Here is a 21,618-nt window from a genome sequence, read left to right on the forward strand (position 1 = left end):
CAGAGGCATAAATGTTTTCTGGCACTTATTGTCCAATCACTGGTTGAAAGTGATTAAGAAGAAGGCAAGACATTGCTTGAGACACCCACATTCAATATCAGAGTCTCGTGGGTTACAAATTCCAACTCTGGTTCTCTTTGCAGCTTGTAGCCAACATGCACCCTGGCAAGTGACAGGTGAATGCTCAAATAACTGGGCCCCCATAGTCCATGCGGAGGACTGGGATAAATTGCACTGATCTTAATTTTGGTGTGGTCCAGCTCCAGCTATTTTGGGTTTTCGGAAAGTGAAGAAGTACATGGAAGAAATATCTGTCCCTCTTTCTTCCTTTCAAATAAGAATACGCTAAAAACAGATTTATAGTAACTCATCCAGAAGAGAATGTGAATAATGGATGCATAGGCAACTTAGAGCATTTACTCCAGTACACTTATTGTTAACTTGCACAAGTCTGATTAAAAATAATAAATAAGCCAGAAGAATAAAAGCAAGAGATAAGCTATACTGAAATTTTATTTGAAGTAGAAAAAAAGAAATTACCCTTTTGGGGAGTTACACCTGCATCAAAGCACACATATTGATCCATTTATGAGACATCCTTACTTATATTTGACTTTTAATTAAGATTTTTGTTGCAAGTAAAACAGAAACCCAAGGAAACGTTAGAAGAAAGAAATAGATGTGTTGATGCATTGTTTAAGAAGAAAGGATAGGGGCCAGGTGCAACAGCGTAGTGGTTAAAGTCCTCGCCTTGCACATGCCAGGATCCCATATGGGTGCTGGTTTGTATCCCAGCGGCCCTGCTTCCCATTCAGCTCCCTGCTTGTGGCCTGGGAAAGCAGTCGAGGATGGCTCAAATCCTCGGACCCTGCACCCACGTGGAAGACCTGGAAGAGCTCCTGGCTCCTGGCTTCGGATGGGCACAGCACTGGCCATTGCGCTCACTTGGGGAGTAAATCATCGGCCGGAGGATCTTCCTCTCTGCCTCTCCTCCTCTCTGTATATCCATCTTTCCAATAAAAATTTTTTTAAAAAAGAAGAAAGGTTAGGTAAGTAAACTACAAAATGATAGTGATGCAACCGGATTCCAGAACAACTTACATTCAGACTCTGCCAGTGTTGTCCTCTGTCATCTCCGGTAACTTTTTGTGTAATATCTTTACCATATCTGCCTGAACACTTGCCCCTTCCATATGCTGAAAACACCAACCCCAGGAATGTTTGAATCTCTTACCATCCAGCTTGCAAAGAAAGATTATATTGCATAATTTTAAGAAGTCCAAGAAATGACTAATGGGTTGGGTATCCATCTCTGAGCTGATCAATTGAGTCTGGCTGACGAAGGTAGTACGATCATTGTGCTGCCCATAATTTAGTATTTCAGTGAGGGGTGGATTATTTCACTGAAGTCTTTTCTCACCAGGTTTTTGTTCTTTTTCTTCATCCCTATCACATGTGACCTCTTCTTGCTGTCTTTTCTTGGATTAGCTACCAAGTAGATTCATGCTACAGCCACTTGAAATTACTTCAGTAAGTCAGGATTTGGTTTAAATCCTGAGTTTCTTCAGAATGGTATACCAGAAGGTAAAAAAAAAAAAAAAAAAAAAAAAAAATACCTCCGGGCGTGATGTGGTAGCCTAACTGCTAAAGTCCTTGCCTTGCACGCACCTGGATCCCATATGGGTAGCCCCAATTCTAATCCCAGCAGCCCTGCTTCCTATACAGCTTCCTGCTTATGGCCTGGGAAAGCCGTTGAGGATGGCCTAAAGCTTTGGGACCCTGCACCCATGTGGGACACCTGGAAGAGCCTCCGGGCTCCTGGCTTCAGATCGACTCAGTTCTGGCGTTTGTGGCCACTTGCAGAATGAATCATCAGAAGGAAGATCTTCCTCTCTGTCTCTCCTCCTTTTTGTATATCTGACTTTGCAGTAAAAATAAATCTTTTAAAAATAAAATAAAACCCTTCTCAAATTTGATTGTTTTTAATGACAGGTTCACTTTATTGTACTAAAACTTGCCTGCCTATTAAGGATGAAGACATGCAAGGAGAGGGGAGAAAGGCATAGATAATGTTTCTATCTTATGACACAAGCATGTCAGCATGGTCATATAGTAATTTATCAACATTGTTAGTTCTGGCTAAAATGTTCTGCTAGTCGCTATCATTTCCTAAGCCACTTGACCGCTTGGCAATCTAGAGATGATTAACAGGCTTTTATATGGACAGAGACTTCTGACTTAGTTGGGTGCATAAAGTGGGATTGCCAGGAACAAGAGTGGGCAGGAAGGAGTGCGATGGAAATTCACAAAACTTCCGGCTCATTAGATTTCACCATCATCTCTCACCTTTTGTTTTAATATTTAATTCAATGAGTTCAAAGTTGTTTTCGGAGAGCTGTTTTCCATTTGCTTATTCATGTTTTAACAGGTAAAGAGTCACATCTTAAAACATACAGTTAGAATAAGTCAAATAAAAAGGGCAAAAGATGATGGCATTAAGAAAAACTGAATATTTGGGGCTGTTCACTTTCCAGGTTCAGTTTCATGGTCAGTTTGTGATGCTTTTTGATGACCTTTCTTTCCTTTCCCTCCCTCTTTCTTTCTTTCCCTCCTTCCTTCCCTCCTTTCTCATTGAAATTTCCCAGTGCTTTGATTACTTGATATAACTGGGAGCAGGGGGAGGTATTTTGCTCTATGGAAAAAACTCTTCAGGTTGAAGCTTATCCCTCTCATATCACCTGTATTTTGAATCCTGGATGGCTATTTTCCTATGTCTGAGGCTGCCTGTAATTCCCAGCTGACAGGTCCTCTTTGCCTGGTCTCCAGTATAAATAGGTAGGCACTCAGACCTAGCCTTTGTTCAGTGCCTTTAAACCCCATGTTTATATAGGACTGCGGTGATCAATCTCCAGGGTCCTTGTTGCCACTCTAGCACTGTGTTGTAAGTACAATGGCATAAACTCTGAAGTCAGGCAGCTTGATTTCACATCCTCATCTACCACTTTCTAGCTCTGTATTGCAGTGCCTAGTCTCCCTGGGTGTCTGTTTTATCCACTGTAAGATGGACAACGTAACATTTAGTTTATATCTTGGTTGTAAATACTAAGTAGGGTACGTAGAATGACTGATGACAGAAAGTAGGTGTTAAGTGAAAGACATGTACCATAATTATTCTAAGAATACATTGTTAACTTGGTAGTTTGGTAATAGTTTCCAGATTTTCAATTAAGAAAAGACATTTGCTCTTAAAAGGTTTTGTATGAAATTTATTTTAAATTCCTTAGTCAGGCACCAGCTAGTGACACATGCTTCATGCTTATTACTCTTTGCTGCCTCTCACTATGTTTCCCTGTGGGTCTTTAGTTTCTGTTGATGCCTTGGAAATGGCCATCTCTCATTGGACCCAGTAGTTTCTTCTTAGAACCTCCCTGTAAACTTGGATCAATTTTCAGGTTCTGCCTGAACTTAAAAAACCATAAGAAAAAAAAAATCTCTTCTGTGCCTGGATATTTTGCTATGGAACTATCAGCAGTACCCTTTATCCCAGTGGGATGCTAAGGCACCTGAACAAGTCAAGTCTCATTAGAAAATTCAAACTTGATGTGGAAATTAAGCTCTAATAAAAAATCTGTGTTACACGTCTGTGCACTCATTGTTTATTATGAAACCATGTTTGAACAATAACTGTCAATTTCAGAAAGAATGAAAAACAGTTTCTGCCCTCAGGGCTTGAGACCTTCTAGAGACAAGTACAAGCAAAACTGTTATTGTTGTGACTTTGATGTCTCTGCTGTACATGTGGGTAAGGTGTGGCATGACTCACTTTGGAACACAAAATTAGATTTAAGAGCTTGGAACCTTGATCTAATCATGGAAACCTCTATCCATTGCATAGCCTTGGCCTCTATGGCTGGTTCGATTTTTCCAACACGAAAGAGAGGCAGAGTAGAGAAAATGGAAAATGTAAAGTGCTAGGAGAAAAAGAGATGAAGACACACTGCTTAAACATGCATCTCTGAAGCAGAGAGCAACAGAAGTTTTCAAAATGTAGTGCCTAAATTTGTGTAGTTAGAGCTAAAAGCAGAAGGGTTGGAGAGACCTGTGATGTATTTTATACTCTGTGGTTTTTCTTTAATTGTCTTAATATGTCATTAACTCATTCATAATTTTAAATTTCTTCTTTATTTATATAAAGTGAGTAGATTTCACATATTCATGACACGGGTTCAAAAGCATAGAGGTTCCTGGGCCCGGCGGCGTGGTCTAGCGGCTAAAGTCCTCGCCTTGAAAGCCCCAGGATCCCATATGGGCGCCGGTTCTAATCCCGGCAACTCCACTTCCCATCCAGCTCCCTGCTTGTGGCCTGGGAAAGCAGGAGAGGACGGCCCAAAGCTTTGGGACCCTGCACCCATGTGGGACACCTGGAAGAGGTTCCTGGTCCCTGCATCGGTTTGGCGCGTACCGGCCCGTTGCGGCTCACTTGGGGAGTGAAACATCGGATGGAAGATCTTCCTCTCTGTCTCTCCTCCTCTCTGTATATCCGGCTTTTCAGTAATAATAAAATCTTAAAAAAAAAAAAAAAAAGCATAGAGGTTCCTCTCTTCCCTTTCCTTCTCTGCCTTCCCTATCCCTGTCCCTGTCCCCCACCATCTTATTTTTTCCCAAATTATTACAATGGCATATTTTTTCTTTCACTTGACAGTCACAAGCTCAGTGCTCCATTGGGCAAAGATATCTTGACATAGCAAGTGGGGGAAAACAAAAGCAAACAAAAAAAAATTGAGAAACCTACTATCACTCTGAAGTATAGACACAGGGTGTAAATAGTAATTAAGTCCCAGGATGTTAATCTCACTTATAGAGTTTAATTATTGTTGTTGCCATTATGTTCATCATCATCACCGCCACCATCATCACCTCTAGAACAAATTATACTTGAAGTGTATAATTGAGAAGAATGTTATGATAATGAACTGATGAGTATTTATGCTAGTTTTGTGGTTGTTGTGAGATGGGATGGTAGGATTCTCCCCATCACATCTTCCTCTTTTGTGTTTTTGTAGGTTGAGCCAGTGATACAGAGAGGACATGAGAGCCTGGTCCACCACATCCTGCTCTATCAGTGCAGTAGCAGCTTCAATGATAGTGTCCTGGACTACGGACACGAGTGTTACCACCCAAACATGCCCGATGCCTTCCTCACCTGCGAGACTGTGATTTTTGCCTGGGCCATAGGTGGAGAGGTGGGGCTAATTGTTACTGAGATGTACCATAAGTAATTGCTCATATTTCCTCTCACAGTTACAGTTTTAATACTTATAAGTAAAACTTTACACATTATTTTTGATGTAAGGGTGGTATATTTCTGTTTGCATAGAAGGGATGCTGTCTGTAAATCATTTTCTCTTATCAAGAATAGATTAATGGAGTCTTAAAAGGTTGAATATCTTATGGAATGGTCGGCTTCTGGGTGGAACAGAGTTCTCACGGACACTGTGTCATGAAATTTTCCATATTTAGGGCTTTTCCTATCCACCTCATGTGGGATTATCCCTTGGAACTCCATTAGATCCACATTATGTGCTATTGGAAGTCCATTATGACAATCCAACACATAAGAAAGGTGAGTTTACATTTTATATAATTTACCTATGTATTCTTTTTTAAAAAAAATTATTTATTTTTATTGGAAAGTCATATTAAGAGAGAGAAGGAGAGAAAGAAAGATCTTCCATTTGCTGGTTCACTCTCCAAGTGGCTGCAACAGCCAGAGCTTAGCTGAGCTGAAGCCAAAAGCCAAGAGCTGCTTCTGGGTCTCCTGCATGGGTGCAGAGTCTATGCTTGACTGCTTTCCTGGGCAACAAGCAGGGAGCTGGAAGGGAAACTGAGCAGCTGGGGTATGAACTGGCATCCATGCGTGATCCTGTCACATGCAAGGTAAGGACTTTAGCCAGTAGGTTATCACGCTGGGCCTCCTGTCTTCTTTTCTTTTCTTTTCTTTTCTTTTCTTTCTTTCTTTCTTTCTTTCTTTCTTTCTTTCTTTCTTTCTTTCTTTCTTTCTTTCTTTCTTTCTTTCTTTTCTTTCTTTCTTTCTTTCTTTCTTTCTTTCTTTCTTTCTTTCTTTCTTTCTTTCTTTCTTTCTTTCTTTCTTTCTTTCTTTCTTTTCTTCCTTCCTTCCTTCCTTCCTTCCGTCCTTCCTTCCTTCCTTCCTCTCTCTCTCTCTCTTCGTTCCTTCCTTCCTTTTGTTTTAAGGTTTATAGCTCTGACAAAGAGTTGAAACAAAACTAAAACCAATGTTACAAAAAATTAACCTGTGTTTGATCAACCAAATTAAGACATCATTTAGTGTGAGAGAGGATACTATTCATTATTATACTTGGAGAGTGAGTAGTAACACGTGCTAGGCAATTGGGCACATGTGACTACTAATTGGAAAATAATAAAAGCTAACAGGACCATGCTAGGTATAACATCCAGGAAGTAGAATAAATTTTTTTTAGCTTTGTGATATACATTAGTACCAAATATATGATTCTTGTGAAAATTTTTTCCAGCTACACATATGAAAAAGTTACCATGATAAAATATTGCGCTTTTTTGTAACAACTCATAAATATACTGGATAAATCTTGATAAAAAAACATTGTGTAATAAGCCACTAAAGTGAAGAGACATTGTACATTTGATTTTTGAATTACTTGTATAATATTTCAAAACCCAGAAATTGTTTTTTATGTGTAATTGTCAAAACAAATTTTAGATTATTATTTTATATTGATTCATGTGCAACTGCTGAATGCCAACTATGTGCTGGGTCTGTGCTTGAAGTTATAATGTGGGTATAAAACAGACACCATGTTCATGATAATTATAGATTTGTGGGAAAGAGAAATGATAAGATGATCACATCAGGTAGCAGAGAATTATATATACACTAGTTGATCCAAAGAAAAGTTATCTGGTACTATGAGAGTACATAATTGGTAATGTCACATAGTTAAGGGTGTGTTATGTGCATGGCTTAGAAAGTTTTCCTTGCTGAAGCTGGCTATTCAAAGTTTTGGACACAAACTCACTTTCAGTTACCATCATAAAAGAGAGTCCTTTGACATGTTTTGAGACTCATCATTTCCCACCTTATAACAGATTTATCATAGCAACAAGAGTTACTTGTTCATGTTTCATCTCTTCCCATAAGAGATTCTTAATAATTATTTGTTGATTGAATGGATAGTGAATGAATAAGACAGTGGAGACTAAGTGTAAAGCAAGTCAACTCTAAATTTTATTCTGTAAATAGTGTTCTCTGGACCTGTGAATTTTCAATTCTCAGTAAATGTTATTGAACTTCGCTCAGAACAATATAAAAACAGTTTATTTTGAGTTATTCTCAGGGGTGGCTTTAGAATTTTCATTCTGTTGTCATGTCAGACAATTGGGAAATCAGCTGATGAGTCATCACGTCCCCTGTGGCATGATGTGTGTGTTCACCGAGGTTGCAGATTCGGTGGTGACTCAATTTGTAATTCCTGCAAGTGGGACTGACTGTTGTCTTCCATTAATCTCTGCTTATAGATTTGTATATTTTCATTTGTGAGATTTTAAGGAAAACAAATGATGTCATTTCAACTAAACATAAGAGCGTTCCTTTTTGTAAAGAAGTCAAACTCATGTTCAGTGATGTACTTTTCTTCCAGGTTTAATAGACAGTTCTGGACTGAGGCTGTTTCATACAACGGATATAAGAAAACATGATGCTGGAGTGATTGAGGCAGGCCTCTGGGTGAGCCTTTTCCATACCATCCCTCCAGGGATGCCTGAATTCCGATCTGAGGGTCACTGCACTCTGGAATGCCTGGAAGAGGTATGCAGGGTCTGAGTTTGTGGACACCTATCTAAAGGTTAATCAAACTCGTAGAAAGTATGGTGTAAAAAATTGTATGCTTGCAAATTATTGATTGTTTTTTTGTCAGCATATTGTGAAGCCATATGGTAATTTTAGCAGAAACATTGTCTTTTTAACTCAATGAAGGCTATGGAGTATAATCCCAAAGACGAGAGTAACTTGTGGAATATTTTGCCTCTTTAATCCTTTCCTTTTCTAAAATATTGGATACTTTATTAAACCTTTAATATGTCTACCTTTGTATAATCCCATTTTCCATTCTCAAGTTCACTTTCTGTTCTTATTTATTTTTTCCATAATTCATTAAAAATAGGTGTCAGCTAAGAAGAAATCAAATTTAAGTATTTAATAATGACTGTGTCCATTTACAAGATTTTTTTCCTTGAATCAAAATATTTCAACCTGTCTGGGTTATGAATGGTAAGATACTGTGGCTGTGGACAGTGTGACAGACTGGTGCAGTAGAAGAAAGACTGTGCTCTGCTGAGAGATTTAAACCTTGACTCAGAGGACCATCTACAGCATCATCTGTTAGCTCCAGGACCATGGTTAACCTGGTTAATTTCATTGCCCCACCTAAGCATTCTTTTGTGAAACAGCAGGAATGATTCCCATTTTTAAGAGGTTCATATTTTCAGGTTATTAATACACTGCAATCTTTTTGCTGGGATGCTGGCTTCCTCTTGACCTCCCCAAAGAAGGAAGCAACAAAGATAACGTTTAAGAGTAACCTGGCAGGTCTTTGTGAGCTTCAGTTCCCCTTCTTGTCTCCTGGCAAGAATTGCTTCACAGAGAACACTGAGCCATCCAAATTCAAAATTGGCAGCTAATGTTCTCAACTAAATTGCTTTGGCTTTTTTTCTCAGTTGTGCCTCCAAGTACATTTGAATGTGAGTTGCCCGAACATGTGCTTGTCTGGGCTCATCCAGTCTTAGTCTTCCTCTATGTACCTGCAGGCTCTAGAAGCTGAAAAGCCAAGTGGAATCCATGTGTTTGCTGTTCTTCTCCATGCTCATCTGGCTGGCAGAGGCATCAGGCTGCGTCATTTTCGCAAGGGGGCTGAAATGAAACTGCTCGCTTATGATGATGATTTTGACTTCAATTTCCAGGAGTTCCAATATCTACGGGAAGAACAAACAATCTTGCCAGTATGCACCTTTTGATTATTTTTATTTAATGAAAGTAAAGAGCCTATTGAAATATAATAGTGAAATGAATTATTCATCTTCACATCAGTAAAGCCACCCAATGTGATCGTTGCACAACCCTGATGGAATGTGTTTAATCTGTTTTCCAAAATCCCCAAAAGCAATTCAACTAGTTGAGAAAAAAGAAAAAACAAACCATAAAACAAAACTCCCAGATTCTAAACACTAAGCATGTTTTTTTCACTTGTTTCTCAGAGATTCTTTGAGTTGCAATTTTGGTAATGGTAGAATCAGAGCTTGCCTTGTGCCATCTTAAAAAGATAGGATAATGTTTAAATATTTTATTTCAGTAAAAATGAAAATAAGTATATTTTTCCATTTAACAAAGTTAACAAAGTTCTTTCTATTGTGCTGTGCCATTCAGTTTCAATCAAAGCTTGGAGTTATGGTGCAAAAATTGGCAATAAACTTATCCCTTACACTACTGAAAACCTTTTTAAAATGTTTGTGATATTTCATGCATTCAAAATTTTTGCTCCATGATCATTAAATCTAAATCACAATTTTCTACTTTTATCCAACATAATTTCCTATTCGTACTCCACTCATCCATGTCAGCTTATAATATTATTTAGGAGATGACAGTAATAGCAATATTGTTCTACATGATGCTAGACATATTGTTTGAAATGGGATGAAAGTTGGCACAGCAAATTAAGTGACCACCTGCAGTACTGGCATCTTTTGTGAGGACAGCTTCAAGTTCCAGTTGCTCTGCTACCTGTCCAGCTCCCCACAATGCACGTGGGAAAGCCCTGGAAGATGTTTGAGGTCCTTGGACTCCTACACCCACTGGAGTTCCAAGCTCCTGGCTCTGGCCCAGTCACCACTTGGGAAGTGAATCAGCAGATGGAAGTTCTCTGTCTCTGACTCTCTTTTGTAACTCTTTCAAATAAATGGATAAACCTTTAGGCCAAGAAGTGGGATGAGAATACATAGCACAATATGTTGTATGCTGAAAAAATTCTGAAGAAGACAGTTATGAGGACTTCCTCATGACTATCATTTAAGTCCACAGTCTAGATCTGTATTTCTTGCAATAATTTGTTGTTATGCCTTCAAAGTAAGGAGATGACATTTGAGAAACAATGGCCTTTTCAAGATTCTTTAAAGCCTATACTTTCTCTTATGGTATTTTCCAAACAGAATGATCTCAGATCTTTCTAACGGGTGTGCCAGCGGTAGGATCTAAGTGTGCTTAGATACTGATCTCTAGTCCTCAGAAGAGTGAGGCAAAGAGCAGGCACCGGGGTGGCTGGCTGTGGTCCAAGAACTGCTCCATCTACTTACCTTAGAGAGGAGTCATATACAAATCATTTCCCATATGCTGTGATGTTCAAAAGGAGGAAAATATTATATCAATTATTATTATTTGCTTCATATTTCTGTCATAACAACATAAAACACGACTAAAGATCTTAATATAAATGAAGTTACCACAGTAACCATTTTCTATGGCTATCATTTTATTAGGTATTTGATTTCTAATAATGAATTGATATGCATTATTTCATTTAATCTCTTCAAAGCAATCATGTAAAATGTTTATTTTTTATCGTTTTCTTTTTTCAAGAAATTTGTTTAATTATTTGAATGTCAGAATTACCGAGAGAGAGGTTAAGAGTGAGAAGGTTTTCATTCACTTTACTCCCCACATGGCCACAGTGGCCAGCAATGGGCCAGTTTAGCACACGTAGCCAGAAGTTCGCCTAGCTTCCTCACATGGCTGGCAGGGGCCCAAACACTTGGGCTATTTTCCACTCTTTTTTACCAGGCTATCAGCAGGACCTGAAATGGAGCAGCTGGGACAGGAAGTGGTTCCCATATGGGATCACAGTATCACAAGCTTTACCAATTATAACACACATGCTATAACTTCTGTCATTTCATTTAGATCAACAAGTTGTGACCAGGTTACTGAGCTATTTACCTTGGTCATCAAGCTAAATTATTATGGAATCTGGTATGAACACAGATGAGCTTATTTCTTCGGTTTTTATATTAGAAAATAAATAAACTGTCAAAATGCCATTTTCTGAAAGTTTTCCAACTATTAACTAATGTTCTACAAATGTATTAGGTAAATAAAAACACAAAGCTTTTATCTGACAGCTTTTACTTTTATGTTTTAGGGTGATAACCTAATTACTGAATGTCGCTATAACACAAAAGATAGAGTTGGGATGACTTGGGTAAGAGTCTTTTTATTATTATTAAAGTTCATGTGTGGATGTGAAGGAATAAACTTTGACTTTTGAAAGAAAAAGGAAAAACAACTTAGAAATAAAATTCTCCAGTCTTCAGCATGAAATTTTATAAAGCTGAATTAAGAGCCTTTTTAAGCATTTTATCAGACTTCAAGCTAACTAATGATGCTATAGCTGTATTCACTGCAGTTGAAAAGTACACTGTTATTAACTGCCTGTCTACTTGAGTCTGGACGTAGATAAATCCAGACTTCCAAAGGAAGAATGAACTCTGTGATATCAGGGCCTCTTTTCCAAGTACGTTTATGGGTGGTTCTGTCATGGATTCAAGAAACAGATAATTCATGATTTGCTTGGTCTCTTCCAAGATCATAAAAAGAAGGAATACCTTCCACAAACTCATTTTGTAAGGTTAGCACTATTAATTCTAAAAGGTCACAAGAAACTCAGAAAAGAAACTGATAACCTACAGCTGATAGAAATATCTTCAACAACAAATCAAAAAAAAACTAACATTTGTCAATTTAAAGATAGTTGTTAACAAATTTAAGACCTAACAAATTGAAAACCTAACAAATTTCAACAAATTGAAAACATAACATATTTCAATTTAAAGATATTGGTTATAACTGCTTCTACTCAACATTGTATTAGAATAAAAAATGGTAAAATGAGTTTTGAAAGAAAAAGAAATAAAATACATTAATCAGTGCTACTGTAATTTTCTGCATCAAAATTCTCCCAGGATTGATATTTAAACTTAACTACACTTTGGAATATAATACATTATCTCAATAAATGTAATTTAAGATGACTGGCTATTTAGAAGTAACATCTAACTTTGCATCTGTTTGATCTTTATGGAAAAATTATAAATACATTAAAGAACACCTAAAAATTAAGAATTACTGCATTAATAGATAAAAGGGCTCCGAAAAAAATTCCTTCACTCCAGTTAATCTATAAATTTGCTGGATTTTATGATTGGGATCATGAATGTTCTAACTAAGAAACCTTTATCTAATTTTAAATATTTTCTTAATATTTCCAAGACTTGAAACTTGGTGATAATTCAACACTATTAGTTCTAACATGGAGCAAGTTTACTCCAAAGTTTACATAGAAAAGCAACAAGGTAAGAATAGGAAAAACAGTACCAAAAAATGATATAGGAAATAATCCATAAGATGCAAGAGCTTTAATACAGGGTAATTTGAATCCAGAGTTCTAACAGTGGAACATAAAAACAGTCCTAGAAATCCATCTTCAAATCCTGTATCTGGAAACGTGGTTTCTGATAGGGCATACAGATAAAGAGGAAAGGATGGGCTTTTGATTAAAAGGTTCTGGTACAACTTGGTATCCATATGACAAAAATAAAAAAAATGTTTAAAGGATTTATTTATTTTTATTTGAAGGATTTACAGGCAGGAGAGAGAGAGAGAGAGAGAGAGAGAAAGAGAGAGAGAGAGAGAGAGAGAGAGAGAGAAGGTGAGAGAAAGTGAGAGAGGGAGATCCTCCATTTGCTCATTCACTCCCCAAACAGCTGCAACAGTCCGAGCTGAACCACTTCAAAGAAGGATCCAGCAGCCCAAGGTCCTGAGCTATCCTGTTTCTTTTATCAGCCACTAGCAGGGAGCTGGATCAGAAGTGGAGCAGTGGAGACAGTAACAAGTGTGCATATGGGGTACCAGCACTACTGACTGAGGCTTGCCCTGTTAAACCACAGCCTGAGCCCCCTAATTTTTTTATCTAACATAATGCAAAATAAATAAATTCCAACAGATGGAATATTTAAATGTGGAGAAGAAATTTTAAAAACATTGAAAGAAGAATTCTGAATATTTTTTCATGATCTTAAAGAATTTTTTGCACAAAATGTAAAAATACATGCTGTCTAATGATAAAATAACTTCTATAAAGATCTTATTTATCAGAAGCCACTGTTAAACCACACTATTCAGCATACAAAAAAAAACCCCAAGGAAATAAAGAAAAGAAAGAAAAAAGTGCCATTGCTCAGTAACAGAAGACAAGTAGCTTCAAGCAGACCTGATAGAAAACAACACCAGACAAAAGCATTTTACAGAAATACAATGCAATTAGAAAAGAAACATTTGGTGCTGGTGTGGCAGCTCCACTTGGAGACATATCATTCTATATGGGCACTGGTTTGTGTCCTGGCTGCTTCACTCACCATGCCAGCTCCCTGCTTGTGGCCTGGGAAAGCAGTAGAGAATGCCTCGCCTTTGGGCCCTCCTCCCACATAGGAGGCCCGGAGGAAGCTCTTAGCTTTCGGCTCTGGCTGTTGCAGCCATTTGGGGAGTGAACCAGCAGATGAAAGATCTCTTTTTCTGCCCCTCCTCTCTCTGTACGAATTTGCCTTTCAAATAAAAATAAATATTTTTAAAAGAGATGATGGAGGGCACAATACTTTTTTTTTTTCAGAAAAATGACATGATGAGAACATAAAGCAGAATGAGATTTTTTTTTACCTTGCACCTTTCATTTGGTAATGCTTAAATTTGGAATTTCAACATACAGACACTCTAACACTTATATACTACTGAAGGGAATGTAAATTTATAAAGCCACTTTGGGTAAAAGCATAATATTTTCTAGTAATGTTGGAGCTCTTCCCATGCCATTATTCTTGTGTAAATTTTTTCTTGGTCCATGTTTGCAACATGTATTTTAGGAAAGCATTATGTAAAGTATTCATATAGTACAAGATAAAAAAAAAAAACCTGGGAACAGCTCACCTACTTGTCAAATGGAGAATGAATAAGTACATTATAATATATTTATAGAATGAAATAGTAGACAGTTATGAAAATAGTAAACTAAAGCTGCATGTTAACATGAATGTACCTTAAGAGACAGAGAGGAAGATCGTCCATCCGATGATTCACTCCCCAAGTGAGCTCAATGGCCAGTACTGTGCCAATCCGAAGCCTGGAGCCATAAACTTCCTCCAGGTCTCTCATGCAGGTGCAGAATCCCAAAGCACTGAGCAGTCCTCGACTACTTTCCCAGACCACAAGCAGGGAGCTGGATGGGAAGTGGAGCTGCCGGGATTAGAACTGGCACCCATATGGGATCCTGGTGCATTCAGGGCGAGGACTTTAGCCACTAGGCCACACCGCTGGGCCCGAGATGTTTTATTAAACACATAATAAATATGACTGTTGTGGTGGGTATTTGAATCCATCTTGAAACCCCATTCAGTGTAATACATCTGAACTGCAGCTACTAGGGCTATTAGATGATGACATGTGCCCCATATCTGTGTCTCACATTGGGAATTGCTCTCAGAATCAGAGAATGCTCACATTTTTTAAATTGGAGCAGCCAGTAGCCAGTAATGAGTTAAAATGTGAATACAAAAGCTCAAAAGCTCAACTTGCTTCTTATAAATTGGTACAATTCTGAATAGCCACTGCAGCTGAAAAATATGTGAAATATATTTGCTGAGGCATGAATAGCAACCTTTTAATAGGTCAGCTTCTCCTGTTGCCTAGTACTGCTTTGAGCAAGTGTAGGCAATTATGTTTCTACAAATAATAAAAATCTGTATATTAGCCACTACATTAATTTATGACCAGGAATGTACCAGGAAGTTTTTGATCTTTACTTTTTAAAGGACGCATTCCTTAGCTGACATGTAACAACTGATTGTGTGATTCCTGCATATTTTTGTGTTTTTTTAAAATTATGAATAATAAAATGCTGGGTGTCAGTTGTATCTTTGCCTGTATGTGATGTTTCATTTTCTTTTGTTGCTTTCAAGATTTTCTCTTTGTCTTTGGCTTTCAGCAGTGTGACTATGATGTGTCTAGGTATGGTTCTCTTTGTATTTCTCTTTGGCATTTGTTGAGCTGTTTGAATCTGCAAACTAATGTTTTCCACTGATTTTTAAAATATTTATTTATTTTTATTGGAAAGTCAGATTTACAGAGAGGAGGAGAGACAGAAAGAAAGATTGTCTGCACGTTCACTCCCCAAGGAGCCACAACAACCAGAGCTGAGCTGATCTGAAGCCAAGAGGCAGGAATTTCTTTCGGGTCTCCCACATGGTGCAGGTTCCCTAGGCTTTGGACCATCCTCTACTGCTTTCCTAGGCCACAAGCATAAAGCTGGAAGGAAGTGGAGCAGCCAGGACTCAAACTGGCTGGAATCCCAATGACAATAGCAAGGTGATGATTTAGCTACTAGCAATCGCACCAAGCCCTCTTTTCCTCTAAATTTAGCACAAGCTTAGACATTGTATCTTTAAATTTTTAAATCAATTTCTCCCTTTCCTCTTCTCTTGGAAACCTAAAATATATGTGTGTTGGAACATTTAATATTGTCCCACAGATCTCTGAGATATATTTATCTTTTTTTTTTTTAACTTTTTTTTCTCTCTCTTCCTTGGTTGGGATAATTTGTATTGATAAACTCTGAAATTCATTTATTTTCTTCCTTGTGTCATCTCAAATATGCATGCAAGTTCATCCTGTGCAGTTTTCTCCACTCTAGAATACCTTTGACTCATTTTTGAAAATGATTCTCTGGAACCATTCCAGAGTTAGACATTTTTAATATTGCCCTTAATTATTTGAGCACATTTTTCTTTAACTCCAAACATTTTTATGTCTGCTTCTAAGTCTCTGTCTACTAAACCTAGCATCTGCATCTTGTCATGGTTCATTCCTCCTGACTTTTCCATCCTCAGTGACAAATCATAATTTTATATATTTTTTATGTTTAATAATTTTTGGTCCATAATTGAACCTAGATAATTTGTTGTAGAAATTCAAGACTCTGTTCTTCTTAGGGTCTTCAATCATTTTAAAAACTTTGTAGTAGATAATTAACTATCTAGCTTCAAAGTGCTGAACATTTCTTCTGTGCTATGTGGCTACATGTTGATAGACGTGATGCCAAGACTGTGGAAAACACAGTTCACTCAGACAAAAATATCGTCAAACTGGTTGATTGGCCTCATGTTAACTAAATATCCTTATTATTCTTTAGAATGTCTAAAGTATTGATAAGTCTGTATCATATCAGCAGAAATTTAAAGAGATATTGGGTAAGAGAAGTTTACTTACTTTAAAGGTTTTTATTTCTTCTTTTTAAATCAAAAGAGAGGATGGATATTAGGGAGAGAGAGAGGCAGGGAATTTTTCATCCACTGATTGACTTTTTAGGTGTGCATATCACGAAATATTAAGCCAAACAGAAGCCACAGGATCCCGGGGATCTATTTAGAAATCCTAGTACAAGAATCATAGTCCTCTGCCTCCCCGGATTAGCATTAGCAAGAATCTCTAAATGTTACTCTATTTGCAAAACAGGCAGTTAGCCTAAGAGTTAAGATGTTCATGTGCTAAGCTGGAGTGTCTGGGTTTAAGCACCAGCTCCAGAGTCTGACTCCATTTTTCTACCAGGGAAGACTGTAAGAAAGCAGGTGATGACTCAAACAGATGACTCTGTTTGGCTTAATAGTTTGCCACCTGCATGGCAGACCTAGGTTGTACTCCGAGCACCTGCCTTTGGCCCTGGGCCCACCTTGGTTGTGTTGGCACCTGGGGAGTAAACCAGAATTTGGAAACTCTCCGTTTATAATTATTCCTGTCTGCCTCTGAAATGAATAAATAATTTTTTAAAAGATCATTATATTTCAGCATTGAAAGAAAATATGATATTGTAAATATCTAAATGGGTGAAGCACATATTAAATAAAATATCTCCATTTTCAGGGAGGACTAAGCACCAGAAATGAGATGTGTCTCTCATACCTTCTTTATTATCCAAGAATTAACCTTACTCGTTGTGCAAGTATTCCGGACATCATGGAGCAGCTTCAGTTCATTGGTGTTAAGGAGATCTATAGACCTGTCACGTAAGTAATGTAAGGATTTCATAGTGCAGGTAATCTGCCGCAGAGAATGGTGGGCATTTTATTAAATTAATCAACATGTTTGTACAATTCTCTCATATATTGTTCTATTGGATTACTGTCAAAAGCACAGACCGGTAAACTTGTTGGCTGCTATGGCTAGGATTCATTAAAATCACTCCTAGGCTCATTGATTTTGTTTTTTTATTTTATTTATTTTATTTATTTTATTTATTTTTTTTTGCATTATGTGACAGTTTCATAGGCTCTGGGGTTCCCCCCGAGGCTCATTGATTTTGTACAAGATATAAAATGACTCGGCATATAGTTATATTCACTGATAATAATTATTAATGTGAAAAGGTACAAAAAAAAGACAAAAGGACAAGACAAAAGGACAAAGTAAAAGGTTTGTGGTGTAAGGTCAGCAGCAACCCAAGTACAAGCTTCTGAGAGGCCTTGCCCAGGGGAGTCACATAGTATCTTTAATAACACACATATCAAGTTAAGACCTCATGTGTTGAAATGCAGTCTTTTGAGGAAGGTTCCAAAGTATCACAGGGGATTAGTAGGCCTAGCACGCCTTCCCAAATCCAATAGAAACCAGATTTTTAGCATGCGCTGCATTTTTTTTTAATACAGATACTGCATGTTCAATGAGTCACTTTTATTAATAGACAAATACAAAGTTATTTCCTATTTGAGTTTCCAGATGCCAACCAAGAGTTAATCTTAGAAACAGATGATTCTCAAGCTAACAGTCTCAGACCTACTGTTACTTACTCTTTGTCATCTTCGCTTATCAGCTTATCAAATAGACACTACTTAAGATAAAATCATAGATAAGATAAAATTTTTCACCATTTGTTGAGATTATATTCTAGAGTGGGGAACATAAAATAAAGACATACAGCTTTCATTGTGTTTTTATTTTATTTGAAAGGGAGACAGAGAGAAAGATCTTTAATCATTTGGCTCACTCCTCAAGGACCTCCAAGAGCTGGGGTTGAACCAAGCGCTCAGACCTCAATTTGGATCTCCCATAAAAGTGGCAAGGACCCAAGAACATCAACTGCTACCTCCCAGAATGCTCATTAGCAAGAGACCAAAGTCAGGAGCAGAGCACAGTTTCAAGCCCAGGCATTCTGGTGTGTGATGTGCATTTCAAGCAGCACCTTAGATGCTGCTCATCTCCCAAATGCAAAATTTCAATCATAAGAGATATTGTCAAGAATATTCAAATAATAAAGGAAATGTGTAGTTGTCAATAGAATGGTGAAAGCCCTCGGTGTGGGGGGGTGATTTTTGAGCAGGGACCTGCATGCTGAGAAGTCAACTGTTGAAAGAAATGTAAATGCATGCACGTGAGAGAAGAGCCATTGCATTGCCACTATGGTTTGAAGATCAACAAAAAGGTGTGTTTGGATGGAGCAGAGTGAAAAATTCAGGTGGTCTGAGACTATATGGGGCCAGACTTTACGGGCAATATAAGGTTTTCATTTGGAAAGAAAAATCATTGAGGATATAAGTGTGTCAAATGGGCTGTTGAGAAAGCATTGCAAGAGGCCAAGACTGGAAAGAAATAATAACACTCGGGATGATTATGATTATCCAACTGACAGACGAGCATGCCTTGCACCAAAAGTGGGCCCTGGAGTTGAGAGTGGCTACAATCTGGTTACTTTTTCAAAGAACACCAGAGGATTTGTTAACTGATCATATCTCTGGGAAGTGGGAAGGGAATAGCGACTTAGTAATTATGTGTATATAGTGTTAGGGAACATGTTTGAAGGAGACATGGAGACTTCCTTTGGGTTACATTAATATTAATGTTAAAAGAAAATTTACCTATTCTTAGTAACATGAGTGAGAAGATTTAGAATTCCTGGTGGAAACTTGGGAGTAGAAGGTTTGTTTTAATAAAAGAAAGATTGTTTTAATGATTAAGGTTTTTCAAAATGAAAGAGAAAGATGCAATTAAACAAAATACACACAGGGATTTTGGAAGCAGTATATTTAAGAACAATGTTTTCAACACTTTAGGAAGATATGACAAGTGAAAGAACCTGATGAAGAATATGAATATGGGCTGATTATGTTGCAGGGGCCATACATTGTGAATTAAAAACACTCTTATTTTAAATTAAATTTGTCACTTGTGGAGATGTCTTACTTAGTTCTTTCCAAACCTGTAACTAACAAAAGACTATTAAAATGATTATATCAGTTGGTTTGTGTTTCACTAGGATTTTCACATACATGCTTTCATTTAATTTACTTTTATACAGTTCCAACAGGCAGAAAAGGACATGTAATCTCAACGTTAGGGAGGAAGAAACAGAAACGAAACGATTAAGAAACAGTTCAACATTACAGAGTATGTGGTAACTAGGGGAGTTGAAGTTCACACTCTGTCCTCTGAGACACACATGCTTCAGTATAAACTAATAAATATGTGGATAAAAGGCATCTAAACTAAATAATTATGCATGCAAATAAATACAATTAGCAAAATCAAAGCAGTTTATAAAATGTATTAAAACACTAGACTGTAATCTCACATTTAACTGATATTAATTTGTTACTATTTGGAATTAAGTACTTTTTCTTTCTTTTGAAATATTTTTTCACATGATAAATAGAGATGTTTCCTAATCAAAGATGTGTTAACCAAATATGTGGATAAAAATAAGTGGATAATTAAAGCAGCATGTTTTATAAGATGAATGAAGTATACTCTATGGCCTGGTTGTTTTATTTTTTTGCTGCCCTTGTGTGACACTTTCAAAAATGCCCTCATTCTGTTCCTTGGTGAGCCCTGCCTGTGTTCATACCTTTGATCTCCAGGAACTCCTGGAGGGGGGTGGTTCAACACCTGGAGAGACAGACAGAATTGCTTCACATTACAAGGCCAGTTTTGAGATGTCAGGGACCACAGAACAAACAAACAAACAAAAATCATTTAACTTCATGGTTAAATTTATTCTTCAAAAATATTGTAAAAGGGCCTCTATTTTAAAGTACATATTTAGTTTCTAACTAAAACTTTCAAATCTAGTTCATCAACTTAGTGACGTAAATGAGAATGAAGTCCAAAGGTACTGGCTGGATGATCAAAAAGAGATACAGTTTAGGCACTACTTCTCCGTTTTGCTTAAACGAATATTACTAATGTGTTTTTAGGATACAGGAATAAAGGGAATGTATAACATATGATCTTAAATATTCTCTTCTGTGCTTTTAATAACACAGCTCATTAGCTGTTTGTTTTGTGGTAAGCATTCTAGATCACTCCTAGGATTCGGAGGATAGTTTAATAGAAAAATAGATAGAATTCTGTTTTATCTTTTATTGTCTATTCTGGGGAATAAAATTTTCCTCTGCTTCCCACATATGTGGCAAGGCTTAAGAAAAACTGAAAATCTCACAAAGATCAGATAACAGGATAGACCATGAGTTTCAATAAATCATGCATTCTGTTTTACACCATATGTCAACCATGAATATGTGGTTTCCATGCGGCTATGCGATGGGAAATTCCTGAATTCTCAACAGTATTTCTTAAGAAGAATCAAGAAGAACTTCTCTTGTCTTTGCAGGAAGAAATATTTTGTTTTTACTACTTAAAAATCTCCCATGTTCCTTATAAATAGTAGTTATACACCACAAGTGTTCACACAGAAGGCAAAAGCAGTTACTTCAAATTATGTTAGAGACAATCCTTACTATCATTAATCGAATGTTATGGAAGTTATTTTTTAATGCATTGTCATAAAGGTGAATAGGTTAAATATTGTTCCACAGATCATAGATTGGATACTGTTTCATACAAAAACATGGGATTGTTTTTATTATAAAAAGGATAAGCTGCAGTAAAACTACACTTTGTTGAACTTCAAATAAATATATCTGCTGTTGGCTTTAACTGTGAGAAAATATTTTATGAAGACACTCAAATATTGAAAAAGAGGTCTTTAAAAGAAACAAATCTTAAAAAATCAATCATGAAAGACATGAATATGTTTAATTCACTGTTTGAAAATTTAACTTTCAAAAAATATTTAAAAACAAAAATTTAAGTTTCAATTTATTTCCTGAATGACAAGGACATTCAAATTGCCATTTCTGCAACCTTCTTTTTCCACATTTCCAAATATTTATTATCATTATTATCATATTCCAGTTTTCAATAATTTTAGCTCTTATATTTAATTCTGAAGCCTTAGTCTCACAATACTTATTATCTTATAAACATGCTGAAATTGACTTATTGATAACGTCAAGTATTATATGATTTTCTTTTGATTTGAGACATCTCAATTGTGTGCTACAGCTGTTTAATCAAGAAGGGACTCTTGGAGCTTTTGCCCCAACTTTTTTCGTGTTTGAGAATTTCTACACATTTCTTTG

General features: G+C 36.9%; 1 protein-coding gene across 1 annotated transcript in view; it reads left to right on the forward strand.

Moving 5' to 3' along the window:
• MOXD1 (monooxygenase DBH like 1) overlaps nt 1-21,618 on the forward strand; it is an 89,501-nt gene that overhangs the window by 61,106 nt on the left and 6,777 nt on the right. Inside the window, exons 5-10 of the mRNA XM_012927604.3 lie at nt 5,064-5,243; nt 5,521-5,623; nt 7,698-7,864; nt 8,863-9,054; nt 11,247-11,306; nt 17,069-17,211. Coding sequence (XP_012783058.2) covers nt 5,064-5,243; nt 5,521-5,623; nt 7,698-7,864; nt 8,863-9,054; nt 11,247-11,306; nt 17,069-17,211 — 845 coding nt within the window. The remainder of the gene's footprint in view (nt 1-5,063; nt 5,244-5,520; nt 5,624-7,697; nt 7,865-8,862; nt 9,055-11,246; nt 11,307-17,068; nt 17,212-21,618) is intronic.

This window comes from Ochotona princeps, chromosome 1, assembly GCF_030435755.1.
Source record: "Ochotona princeps isolate mOchPri1 chromosome 1, mOchPri1.hap1, whole genome shotgun sequence".
Classification (NCBI taxonomy): domain Eukaryota; kingdom Metazoa; phylum Chordata; class Mammalia; order Lagomorpha; family Ochotonidae; genus Ochotona; species Ochotona princeps.